At 48.1% G+C, this 13,573-nt stretch overlaps 1 protein-coding gene across 1 annotated transcript; it reads right to left on the minus strand.

The window, feature by feature from the left end:
* Nucleotides 1-86: 86 nt before the first annotated feature.
* On the minus strand, nt 87-13,191 carry KCTD13 (potassium channel tetramerization domain containing 13). Its single transcript, XM_025854027.2, has 6 exons — nt 12,759-13,191; nt 11,296-11,465; nt 3,668-3,757; nt 3,527-3,579; nt 2,669-2,864; nt 87-884 (listed from the first exon to the last, which is right to left on the minus strand). Exons 1-6 carry the CDS (start codon nt 13,003-13,005, stop codon nt 648-650), a joined length of 993 nt encoding a protein of 330 aa, XP_025709812.1. The 5' UTR covers nt 13,006-13,191; the 3' UTR covers nt 87-647.
* Between the last annotated feature and the right edge of the window lie 382 nt (nt 13,192-13,573).

Genomic DNA, 13,573 nt, shown 5'->3' on the forward strand with positions numbered 1-13,573 from the left:
TCTCCCATCCAACTAGCCAAGTACCTCCTTAACACAAGCCATCTCCTTGACCCTCTCCCCCGGAGCCAGCACCAGACCCTCAGCTCAACTTTATTCCAATAATTTAATAGAAAATTAAAATAAATAATATGTAATAGATTGAGAAGACGGCTGAGCTGGTGCAAGCCCAGGCCAGCCTCGTACAAAGTCAAAGGGGTGGGGGGGACTGGTGGGGGAAGGAGGTGGGGGGGAAACTGCCCTGCACAATGGTGGGGAGGCGGCTCAGAACATGGTGGGTGTCCGTAAGGACTGGCTTGACACTTTGGCATGTACGATGTGCTAAAAAAAAAAAAGAGAGAGAGAAAGAGAAAAGGGGAATTCTAAATCATTCTAAACCAGCTGGTGAGGAAGATAGCAAGACAAGGATGGGATGAGGGAACAGGCCCTCTGAAGGGTTCTGACTGATGGAAGGGGCTGGAACATACCGTGTTGTTAGCAGTGAGGTGGGAATGAATGGAAAAGGGCCACAGTGAACTGTACCATGCGACGAAGGGACAGAAGGAAGACCCACGACTTGGCCAGCAAAGCCGGGGCAAAGGTCTGGGAAGGGGAGGGAAAGAGAGAGGAACTGCGTTCCAGTGGCAGGAGGAACACAGAAAGGTCAAAGGTCAGTCCTTGAAGACAATCTGTTGGCCGTGAGGACGCTCGTCGTGGGTGATGTGGCGCCGGACATGGATCCTGCGGACACGGTGCTCTCGGTTCTCCTCATCCTCCCCTCGGCCTGCCCCACCACCTCCGGCTGCACCCCCTGTGGCCTCCAGGAGGGCTGGGTCTGGGCCCCGGGGAGTCTCGTAGATCAGGATGTTCAAGGTCTCCTCAAAGATCCGGGCCTCTGGGAATTCCACCTGCAAAAGGCCAGCAAGCCCCTGCTCCTACCCTCTGATGCAGTTACACAGACAGCCCCCTGGCCCAGCTGCTCCTGCACGGGCGCACCCCCTAGCCTTTGCAGTCACAGGTTCTTTGGCCTGGACTGTCCAGCCCCCTGGCAAATTCTTTACTCGGCAAAGTCATACTTATCCCTCAAGGTCCAACTCCGAAGTCAGGCAGAGTTACTTGTTTCCTCTCCTTTGCTGCCAAGTCTCTTGGTATGTTCTTGCATTTGACAAATACTGAGTGACGGCCCCGTCCCAGGTGTTCTAGGCACTGGGAATATAGCAGTGAACTAAACAAAGTTCCTGCCTGCAGGAAGTTTTCGTTCAAGGGGGAGGACCCAGACATACGTGTAATCAAATATAAACTCTCAGATAGTGACGTTACAGGAAAAAATACAGCAGAAAAAGGGGGTGGGGAGGGTCATGGCCACAAATGTTACAACTTTAGAGAGGGCGTTCAGAGAAGGCCTCGTTGAAAGGGTGACATTCAATCAGCAGTCAGAGGAGGGAGGGAAGGAGCCAGGTGGGTAAGTAGAGAAAGGGCAGCCTGGGGAACAGGCCACAGCAAGGCTAAGAGCCTCGGGGCAGGAGTGCACTTAGTACAGTATTTGAAGATCAGCAGGAGGGAGACACAGTGGAGGGAGAGTAGAAAGGGGTGAATCGAGGAGGTGCTGGAGAGGGACAGAGGAGGTGTCGTGTCGTGTGGCCCGGAGGGACAGAGCTAATATAACTTAACAAGCTGCATTCTCATTACTGGTTTATCTTCCTGTCTTCCCAATTACAATGGAAACTTCTTGGAAGCTGGGTCATTCATTCCTGCATGCATTCGATAAATGCTTCCTAGCTTCCACTGCATGATAAGCGCCTGTCTAGTGCTAGAGAGACTGGAAGAAAAGCTAGAACCCTACCCTCAAGGAGCTAACCCCTTGCTGCTGATGTGACACCCTCCTGACCGCTGCAGACTAGGAAGGAAGTATGACCAACTTTGGGGTTGTGAGAGGTTGAAAGCTCATGAGCGAAGGTGCCCCAAGGAAAGCTGTGCTTGGCTTCTGTCTTAAAGATTGAGCACAAGTTCATTAGGCAGATGGGGATGAGGAAAAAGTCCAAGAAGAGGGACTAGCATGTGCAAAGGTGGAGAGGTATGAACTAGCACTGGGTGCTCAGACCCTCGCGTATCTGAGGCACTTCCTTCATATCAAAGTCAGAAGGGAACAGATGACACGACAGAGGGCTGGTACTTTACTAGGCCTTTCATTCACCTGGATTCCAAGCCTGGCGCTGTGCTTGGTGCAGAGGAGGTGCTCAGGAAGTATCTGCTGATGACTGCCAGGTTAATGACTCAGGGCTTACAAACTCAGCATGTTCTAAGAGACCTGTGTGTTCTAAGGCCCTGAGGTTGTAAGAACATATTTTGGGTCACGGACCCTTCTGAGATTCTAACAACTATGGTCCTTCTATACGGAAAAATGCATGCACACTCCCAAATCCGCACACCACTTCAGGACGGCCTGGAGACCCAGATGGGCTAGGTAAAGAATCCCACTCTAATCCAACACTCTCGTTTCATGCCAGAGGAAGAGAGACCCGCAGGGGGAAGGTGACTTGCCCATGGTTACACGAGACCCCAGAACTTGGAAGCGCAGCTCTTGACTCCCAGGACACCTCGCTGCCCGTTCAGCTGCGCCGCCTCTGGCGGGGGTCCTGGTGGCCGCCCACCACCACAGCCCTCCCTGACCAGGCCCTGAGCCCCTTCTGACCTTGGTCTGCTTCTTCTCCGTGGCATAGACAATGGAGGTGCAGCACACCTCGGCGATTTTGCGGCCCTGCCCGTAGAAGGACCAGCAGCAGATCTCGTCCCCCAGGACATCCTTGAGGAAAAGCAGCCGCCCGTGGAAGCGCAGGGCCAGTTTGTCAAACAGCTCAATGTTCTTAAGGAGGTTGTCATCTGAAGTGCTGAGGACCAGGGGGCCAGGAGGCCTTAGCACACTGGCTTCCTTCCCTCTGTTCCGCAGCACAGGGGCCTGCCTACCCTGCATTCAGGCCCTGGGGCCCAGCAAGGAGCTTCCTCTGCGCGTCCCCCTCCCCCCGCCCCCACCCGCGTCTGGAGTCTGGTTCAGCTGGCCTCAGAGAAGCAACATCATTTGCTGAGCAAATCCCCGCACAGCAGAGGGGCCCCCGTGGCTTCACCTAACGTCCTCACTGCACCACTTCTTGCAACCAAGTGACACCAGGCAAGTTCCTTCACCTCTTGGTGCCTCCGTTCCCTCTCTGTCAAATGGAGATAGTACTACCCCACACAACCGTGAGGATTATGGGCGTTAATATGGGTAAAGCACGGGAAGCAACGTCTGCTGCGGAAAAGCCCTTAGTAAATAAATGTTAGCCACTCTCATCTAATCGTCGCTGGAACCCAGTTTGCGGGTGAGCACACTGAACCTCCAGGCTGACAATGACCTGCCCACAGTACTCAGAGCGGAATCTGCTTCCTGGCAGGCATTCTGCCCCTCTGGGCGGCCACAGCCCCCTCACCCCGGAGGGGCCCGCATCAGGGCTGTGCCTGAGCCCAGCCCCCCCCACCCCCACCCCAGGGCGCCTCCCTGCCCCGTGGTAGTCACCTGGTGTAGGAGTACTTGTTGTTACTGCGGTTGTGCAGGAGCTTCACCACGGGCTGTGGGGGGAGAGAGCACGGAGAAGGGTGGGGTCAGGCTGCAGGGAGAGGCCCACAGCCTCCACCCTACAGGGCTCAGGGGCCTCACCTTGGAGGTGCTGGCCAGGAGCTGCTGCTCCTCCCGGGGAGATGTCACCGTGGGGATGAGGCACAGCGGGGACAGGTTCTCCCTTTTTTGCTGGAGAAGAAGCGGAAGGTGGTTAACAGCACAAAGGTCACTCGCTCCCCCACTTAAAAGCTGTCCAAACCTGCCTGTTGCCTTCCGCGGGGGAAAAAATCCAGACTCCTTAGAGGTCCACCGAGCTCTGTAAGTTCCAACCTCTCTGATCTCATCTCTACCACTCTCCCCTGCTTGCTGGGCTTCAGCCCCACCCACGGCCTGTTCCTTGTGCCCACCCAACCCTTTGCTGTTCCCCCTGCCTGGAATGGTCTTCGATGCTGTGTGCCTGGCCCTTTCATGCCATTCAGCTAACTCAAAACAGTACCCCTCAGAGGCTGCTGGTCCGTCTCCTAAAGCTCCCTGACTATAACATCATCCTCTACCTTCTTCTTTACACGTTAGCAGCTCATTCTTCGCAGCACTGAGGTCCTCACATTTTCTCATTTTGTTGTATGTTTGCTTATGATCTGTCTCTTCTCACCCAGGGAGTGCCTAGTATACAGTGGCTGCTCAGTGTCTGCTGAATAAATGAACCTGGGTGGGTGAGATGAGGTCTGAGGCAGAACCAGATACATGGGCTTCTTTCCTCTTTTCTTTTCCAGAATCTTTATGCCAAAACCCCTTTCACCTCTCTCAACCAGATCTTTTTCTCAACCGTAAATTCCAGAAGTTTTTCCTTTTTTTTTTTTTTTTTTTTTTGAGAAACTTATAAGACCTTTTCTAACATTAGGGACACCTGGGTGGCTCAGTCGGTTAAGCGCCTGCCTTCAGCTCTGGTCATGATCCCAGGGTCCTGGGATCAAGTCCCGCATCAGCTCCTTGCTCAGCAGGGAGCCTGCTTCCCCTGCCTGCCGATCCCCCTGCTTGTGTGTGCTCTCTGTCTCTGACAAATAAATCAAATCTTAAAAAAAAGAGACCTTTTTCTAACATTAATATGGAAGAATAAAAGTCTATTATTACTTAGGTCAATTTTTAAAAAGAGCCAAGAGGAAGGGCTGATGCTATCATATATTAAGATATCCTATAAAGCCATACTAATGAAAACAGTGTGGTTTTGGGGAACAAACACAAAACCAATGGAACACAGAGTTTGGAAATGGGCTGATGTATATATGAGAACTGATATTTATAAAGGGGACACCACATATCAGTGGGGCAAGTATGGAGTGTGTATTGGTTATTGCTGTGTAATAAACTATCCCCAAGCTTAGCAGCTTAAAGCAACAATAAATATTTATTATCTCAGTTCCTGTGGGTTAGGAATTCAGGAGTGGCTTAGTTGGGTCGTTTTGTCATAGGGGTCTGTCTTGAGGTTGTAGCCAACTCAGCCAGTGCTGCAGGAATCCGAAGGCATGCCTGGGTCTGGAGGATCTGGTCTGAGAATACTTATTCATATGGCTGGCAAGTTTGTGCTGGCTCTCTGCAGGAAACATCTGATCCCTGTCATCTGGACCTCTCCGTAGGGTTGCTTGAGCGTCCTTGCAACGTGGCAGCTGGCTTCTCCAGAGCAAATAATCCGAGAGAGCGAGGTGGGGGCTTCAATGTCTTTTATGACCTGGTTTTGTCAGCCCTGTTCCGTGTGAAAGGGAACCACACGAAAGAATGAGTACTAGGGAGTAAGAATCACAGGGGACTGCCTTGGAGGCTGGCTCCACAGGCCACGTTCTGGCCCCTTTGATCCAAACCCTTCCCGTTGAAAAGCACACTCACCCCCTCCCAAGATCCCCAAAGTCTCATCTCATTACAGCATCAGCCTGAAGTACAGAATCCCGTCACCTAAGTCAGTCCAGGTGGGGATGAGGCTCCTTGGGTGTAGTTCCTTAACTATAGCTCCTTAAGTACATTTCTTCTTGATCTGAAGACCTGTGAACTAAAGAGACAAATTCTCTCTCCCATATACCTAATATGCAGTGGTGGAACAGGCATTAGGATAATCAGTGGGGGACTCTTGTTCAAAAGGTTTGGGGGGAGGTAGGTGGCATACAAAAGTCACTGCTTCGTAGAAATTCTGCAACCCAGTTGGACAAACGTTGGGAGCTCTCTGATGCCTACTTTTGCCAGAAATGATTCTTTACGGCTCTTGGCTCTGCCCTGAATCGTCCTTCTTTTCCATGAAAGTCCATGCTTGCGGCTCCGTGGTTTCCTGCTTGTAGAGCTCTGGGGGCCCAAAGGCCTCTTCTCTTGCACCATCTCGATCACTTCTGGTCCAAGCTGGCAGTGTTTCTGCCAGTGTAATTCTTGTAAAAACTTAATGGGCAGATACTCGTTGAGTCTTGGGGTTCAGTTCATTGGATAGATGTCATACCCACAAATCTCTGTGAGATATGCTCTCCTCTACTTTGGGCGTGTGCCGAGATGGCTGAGGGGCGGCATTGTTTGATCAACAGTGCTCCGAGGCATCATCTGGGATGTTTCTGAAGTCTTAACAAAGGTTTTTACAATCACATTCTCGGCTTCATCTTTTAGACCATGTTTTACTGAGAATGCCCTGTATTTGATCTTTGCTAGAAAGTCATTTGTGAATTGTAACATCATGTGTTATCTGGAAAGGTTGGGACTTTTCGAACCCAGTAATTCCTGCCTCCTTGTTTAATTGTGTTCCCTCTTGCTTATCCTCTCCTCTTCTATTTTACTGTTGGCAACAAGATACCTGGTGGCCCCTTCAACATTCTTTCTGGAAACTTCTTTAGCTACATCACCCAGTTCATTAGGTACATTCTACTTTCTACATTACTGCAGGAGACATTGTTGCCAAAATCCTGCCTCTACGTGATGAGGGTTCCCTCTGCACCGGTTTCCAGTAACATTTTCCCCATTGCAGCCTCCTCTGAGGTCATCAGGCTTCCATGAACAGACCCTCTAAAGCTCTTCAGGCCTTTATTAACATTCTCCTCAAAGTCCTGCCAACTGGTGCCCACTTCCCAGTTCTAAAGCCACTAGTACGTTTGAGGCTTTTGTTACCACAGAACCCACCCAGATACCAAATCTGTTATCCATTGCTGGGTAACAAATTACTACAAATTTACCAGCTTAAAACAATAAACATTTATTATTGCACAGTTTCCGTGAGTTGGGAACTTGAGATTGGCTAGTTGGGGGTGGTCTGGACCAGGGTCTCTCAGGAAGCTGGGAGTCCAGATGTTGGCCTGGGCTGTAGTTATTTGAAGACTTGATTGGGCCTAGAGAATCCGCTTGAAGAGAGTTCACCCATATGCCCGGCTATGTGTGCTGGCTATTGACAGGGGGCTTCCGTTCCTCACCAAGTAAACTCTCCCTTGGGCTGACTGGGTGTCTTTATGTGGCAGCTGGTTTCCCCCAGAGTGAGTGATCCGAGACAGAGGCAAAAACTGCAATGTCTTTTATGACCTAGCTTTAGAAGCCACACTATCACTTCTGCAATATCCTATTGGTTACATAGGTCAGCTTTGTTCAGCGTGGGAGGGGACTACACAAGAGCCTGAATAAGGAGGAAGCAAGAATTGCTGGCGGCTATCTTGGACACAGGATACCACAGAATGTTTAGTAGATGGCATTGGAAAAACTAGCTCACTCTCTGGAGGACAAAAAATTGTTAAATCCCTTCATAATTCACATTTGTAACAGTGAATTCCATTTAGATTACAAGACCCACGTATGAAAGCTAAAACTATAAAGCTAACAAAAGATGTAGATAGAATGGAAAAAAAACCTTTTTAAACAAGACCATACAAGGATATACCACTAAGCAAAAAAAAAAAAAAAAAAAAAAATTTAAAAAAAAAAAAAAAAAAACCCCCAATAAAAAAAAAAAAAAAAAAAAAAAGAGGAACTTGACATTAAAATCAAGATTTTCTCCAGTTGACAACGGAAGCTGTGACTTTACAAATAATCCCACGTAATAACTCTGAAGGAATGACAGAATTATAATTACTCTACAACCCTAATGAAATTATTGATTCAGGTAAGGATTCTCAATTGGTGTGTGGTTGATAGGTAACTGCCACTCACACAGTGCCTAAACATCACAAAGATTACTTTATGGTTGGCAACAAGGAAGTGTAACCATAATAGAGGGATCCAACCATCATCACCTGAATGTAGGGCTAACTCTGAGTATTACTAATGATGGGTCATATTAGCAAAATTATGGATCTCTCAACACAATAGAAAATATAGAAAATTGCCTAAAATATATTCTAATCAAAATGTTTTAGTATCAAGCCTTTAAATCTACTGTTGGGGCACCTGGCTGGCTCAGTTGGAAGAGCACATGACTCTTGATCTCAGGGTCCTGAGTTCGAGCCCGATGTCGGGTGCAGAGATTACTAAAAAAAAAATTAATCAATTAATTAAAAAAAATAAATCTACTGTCTAGTTTACAGAAAACTCAGAACAGGGTACAGTACCAAACCAAATGATACCATAAGGAAACCACCAGGCAAATTTGGAAAGTGGGTCAATGTGCAGGACAACTGGTGGTCTCTTTTAACAAGTCAGCATGAGCAAAAAAGGGATGGTCTGGGGTTGGAAGAGACTGAGAGAACATAATAACCAGATGTAACGCAAGGATCTAGACTGGGTCCTGGTTTAGATGAATCAGGCATAAAAGATGTTTCTGGAACAAATGGAGAAATTTGTGTATACTCTGGATGTTAGATAAGAAATTTTATTGACATGGAAAGAGCAATTATTAACAAACAAAAAAAGCAAATTACAAAACAGCACATATAGCATGATCATATATATTTTGGCAAATACACACACACACACACACACACACACACACACACACACACACACACACACCTGGAAGGGTATCTGGAGCTTTTATTTTTTTGATCATCTGTGTTTTCTAAATTTCTACAATACATACATATACTGCTTTAAAAATAACAAATGGTTATTTATAATAAAAAAATCAAGGATTTCAATTCAACAAAAGATGCCACAGACAGGTGACATTTTAAGAGAAAATACTGGCGACAACTAAAACTGACTAGAAATTATCTGAAACAGACTTTCTCAACTAGGATTCCTCACCTGAATCTCAAAATCCAGCAAATAAATAATTTGAGTACCTATTTTCTCAACTCTCAAGGATGATAGGAAAATAGTACCATTCTAGAGGCATATGAGGAAAGTAGATTTATTGTGTACAATACATGTCTTCGGGCTTAATTCTCCCTAGGAACTAAACTAAAATATGCAAGGATCTTCTGCAAAGCAACAAGAAAAAGACAGGAAACTCAGTAGAAAATTTGGTAAAGAATATAAATAGGCAATTCACAGAAGGGAAACCACAAAAGCAAGTAAGCATATGAAAAGATGCTCAATCTCATTAGTAATTAGAGGCATGCAAATTAAAATGAGATCACTCTATACCAATCAGATTAGCAAAATCAGAACACTGGCTGATGCCAGGTGTTGCTGAGAATATGCAGAAACGGGATCCGTTATGTACTGCTGATCAGGAGTATAAAGTGCTATAGTCATTCGGGAGAGTAATCTGATGATACTTGCTGAAATCCATTTGTATGTGTTCTGTGACCCTGCAATTCCACTTCCACCTACAAACATGAGAAATCCTGGCCCAGGATCCACAAGGGCACATGTTTAAGGATGCTCATGGTGGCAGCTGGCACCGTTTGCAGGGGAAGGAAGGTGGAGGCAATCTAGGTCTCCAACCTCAGGGGAATATATAAATAAAATACGGTGAATACACGCCAAAGATTCTTGTGCAGCAGTCAGAAGCAAAGAACTAAATGTACAAACAGCAGCATGAATAGATCTTGAAAGAAGTGTTGAATTAAGAAACAGAACACACAATCCATAGCTCAAAACCATTTATGGAAATTTAAAACGAATACATATACAAAACGAGGCTTTTAGCTTTTCAAGGGTACAAACATAATCTAAGTATATGTATCAAAACATTAGAACTGGAGGGGTACCTATGGGTAAAAGGGAAGTGGGCAAGGGGCTGGGAATAAAGGGGAAAAATAAAAAGAGAAAAGACTTGTAGAGACCCATCATGATTAAGTACCACACACTGAGGAGTAGGATAAACGCAATCCTCTATACCTGAACCTTAAAAACAAAAACCAAAACCTCCACACGAACAAGCAAACTCTGAGTGCGGTGAGGATGGGGAACGGTGTCAGGGAAACCTGGAAAGGAGGCAACTGGAGCAGAGGAAAAAGCACTGCACCAGGGAGTCAGATAACCTGGGGCTGAATCTGAGCTCTGTGGCTTACTGGCTGGCTCTTTGACCTTGGATATATCCCCAACCTCCCACCTATGTATCGAACAGGGGTACAAGATGTACACACAAGCAGATAGCAGAATCACTCCCAACACACAGTGGATATGAGGTAACACTGGATAAATGTACGACTACAGAGCAGGAACCCACTTTCAAGATCATCTAATTCAATGGTTTTCCAACTGCAAGTGGTGACCCATTCATGGGTCCTGAAGTAAGTTTAATGAGTCCCAAAGAGCAGTCAAAAGAAAGAAAACAATATATCAGCGTGTATTTATAAAACTCTGACTGAAGTTATATATATGTGACTATAAAATACATTTTTTTTTCCTATGGGATGCAGTCTGAAAAACATGGATACTGCCCAAAGAAACTATACTTTTGAATTTCAAGAACCAGTAAGTATTCACCAAGCCAACAGAAAGTTGTTCATAGTTGCCACTTTTTAATATATAAAGGGCATCAAAAAAGAAACTCTCATAATCTCCTATTAATATTGTATCATACAAGAAAGGACATTTTTAACATTGTAAAAATAGAACAGAATAAAAGGCTTTATGTAAAACTCATTACACTGTACCTATTTTTCTTGTCTCCCTATCTTTTGGAACAGAGGACAGAATGCCAGAGGTAGGAAATGACTCAATCAAAGTCACTCAATCAGCTGTGGTAGAGGTGACACTTAACCCACAGGTCCTGACTATGCTTTCTAAGCTCTTCTCCTCAGAACCCTAAGAGATCCACAGAAGAGAAGCCCAGCAGTTGGGGCTGTGGAACCCCCAACCTGTTTTATTAGGAGCAGCTCTGCTTCTAAGATTTCATTGCTAAAAAAAAGTTAAAAACAAAAAAAACCCAAAACCTGGCTGGGGGTGGAATGCTGCCTCCCAGGATAGGACCAAAACACAGAGATCATTATAATTTAAATTTAGATATTTTTTTCCCTGGTGGCACAGGGAGTTATTTAAGATTTCTGAGCAAGGGGGAGAATAGATTGCGACTGTGTTTAAGGATCATCACTCGGGTGGTAGTGTGATTGCCAGATTAGGCAGGGAGGAACCGCAAGGAGAGAGCAATCATTTAACTACTGCAACAGTCCTGGCATGAGGTGGTAAGGGAGGTCCTTCTTGAGGCAGCAGGGATACACAGGAAAGCACCCCCAAATTTTCTGCGGTCATGGCTAGTCACAGCCAGGCCACAGGCAGCCTCTCCAGACAGTACCCCATATGCCTCCCGTCTATATTTAATGTCCCAGTATCTAACTGCTTGGGCAGCTCTCCAGAGACATGGGCATCGGGTGGGACGCAGGGCCCCTCACCTGCAATGCTAGCTGGCAGTCCTCAATCAGGCCCTGTACCAGGTAGTAGCGTGCTTCGCCTAGGAGCTCCCCCAGTTCTCTGGTACTCTCAGGCAGTGGCACGGACCCATCCCGCAGGTAGTTGAGGATTGTACCAAAGTGGCGGCCGCTCCGGTCAATCAGCACCCAACCTGGTGGAATGGAGAGAGGCAGGAGGAAGGATGGCTTTGCAGGGGGCCCTGGAGCTACTAAATTTTTATGAAAAACAGATTCCAAAGCTACAAGTCTGAATACTGATCTGTCTCAAACCTCTGCCATATCCAAGAAAATCCCTTTAAAACTCCAGTGAGTTCCCCATAGACCCCTTTTTAACATTCGTAGACAGAGAATTCCCTTCCAAGTCTGTTCTACACGGAAAAAGTTCCCACCGTGAGAAAAGGATTACAGATTACCTTATCAACAAACTCTAACTTTTAGTGTTAATCCTGACCATCCTATTTAATTAAAATATCCACCCCACCCTCCAGTTCACTACCATTTTAACCTTTATATTACTCAGAGAACTTACTACTATCTGCAATTACATGTGTTTTTGTACGTGTATTTGCTTATTGTTTTCCTCCTGTCCCCACAAAAAAGTCCATAAGACTAACCTTGTCTGATTCATTTTCCACTAACTGGCACTTTACAAATACTTGTTTAAAATAAATAAATTCTTCAACTTCAGATATTTTAAGACTGACCTCCACCTCCCAAACTTTAATTTTTCTGCTCTTACAATCCTTGTTGTACCCCCTCTGAATACCTTCCCCCACCTTCACAAAAACTTTATACAGTTCCACCTGGGCATGTGGGTCCCAACCCTGAAGGCAACACTCCACGAAGGTGAGGTTCACCTGCCAAAGAACTGTCCACCCTCCTCTCTGGTGTCCATGGCAAACCCCAAAACAGCCTTTTCCTACAGTCTGCATTTAGAGATGGATCCCTAGAATGTACAGGGACCTGTGTTAGAGGAACACAGAGACAGACAACTCCTCCAGGCTGGTTGTTAGCAGTGCTGAGGTAGAGAGGCAAACATGAAGCTGGGCAGTTGGAAGGAACATGTAGGTTGCCCGGACGGGTGCTGCTGACAGCAGGGCTGGTTTCCAAGTCGTCTGAGCTGAGGAATAAAGAGTGGGAGAACTGGAGGGGACTGGTAATAAAAATTCTGAAGTGACATGTTGAATCACTTACCACAGCACCTGTTGGACGGGGGCGTGTGAAGTTCCATAAATGTTGGTTATTGCTGGGGATAAAGGACTGAGAGAGGAGGGGGATTATGAATGAGAAAGGGGCGATGAGACGGGACGTGGGGCTGGAGGGAGGTGAAATGAGTGACTGGACGGTAGAGAGACGAGAGAGAGGGTATGGGGAGACTGGGCGACGGAAGGCTGACGGCGATCTGGAGGACGCGGGACCACACAGGTAAGGGCGGCGCGGCGTACCTCCCGCGTCGGTGAGCACCTCCGCGCGGCCGCTGAACATGGCCTTGAGCATGGTGTCCTGTCCCGTGAGGGTGCGAAGCGTGGTGTAGTGCAGCGAGCCGCCCACGTTCAGCTTCACGTACTTGCTGTTCGGGGTCAGTGGCTTGAGAGCGTAAGCGGCGGAGCCAGGCTCCAGACCCGAGGGCTTAGGGGCTTCTCGGGACGGGGGGGCCTCGGCCGCCGCCGGGCCCGAGGCCTCGGCCGACATGCCAGAGAGTGGCGGCGGACGGCGATCCCAGATTCTCTCCGCGCCCTCCGGCGGCTCCCAAAGACCCCGAGACCCGAGTCCTGGAGCCGGCCCGCCCGGCCCGCACGCCCACACGCCGCCGCTACTCAGCTACACTGGCCGTCAGCCCCATCGCGCCGACACCGCCCGGAAGCCGGGGCCCAGCAGCTGCGCAGGCGCGCCACGGTCCCGCCCCCGACCTCGCGCGCCGGCGGTGCGGAGCATGCGTGGTGGCCTTGGGCCAGTTGAGCGGTAGCGCGCCACCTGCGGCGGGGTCGGGGCGGGCGCGAGGTGCGCTCCTCCCGCGAGCCCTGGACCCTGGTTGGAAGACGCGCTCCGCCACAGGGCTGCTGCGGAAAACGAGGTCTCCGCCGGGTGGTTAGTCTCTGCCCTCAGGGCGCTTCGCGGGCGTGAAGGGCAAGGTTTCCCGCCGACCATCCCCGCGCTTTTGACAGATTGAGGAGAGCTTCGAACAAAGCATCAAAGGGAGACTTGTACAAGAGGCTAAAGTGAGGTGGCCTCCTAGAGGAGGTGACAGTAGTGCTAGGGC

This window comes from Callorhinus ursinus, unplaced genomic scaffold (assembly GCF_003265705.2).
Source record: "Callorhinus ursinus isolate GAN/ISIS: 27379988/994484 unplaced genomic scaffold, GSC_fseal_2.0 scaffold87, whole genome shotgun sequence".
In the NCBI taxonomy this organism is placed as follows: domain Eukaryota; kingdom Metazoa; phylum Chordata; class Mammalia; order Carnivora; family Otariidae; genus Callorhinus; species Callorhinus ursinus.

Coding starts and splice junctions, on each gene's coding strand:
- KCTD13 (XM_025854027.2), bottom strand. CDS start 13,005: ATGTCGGCCGAGGCCTCGGGCCCGGCGGCGGCCGAGGCCCCCCCGTCC. Junction 3,758..11,295: donor ACTGCCAGCTAGCATTGCAG/GTGAGGGGCCCT, acceptor CTTCTTCTCCAG/CAAAAAAGGGAGAACCTGTC. Junction 2,865..3,526: donor AACAAGTACTCCTACACCAG/GTGACTACCACG, acceptor CCTGGTCCTCAG/CACTTCAGATGACAACCTCC.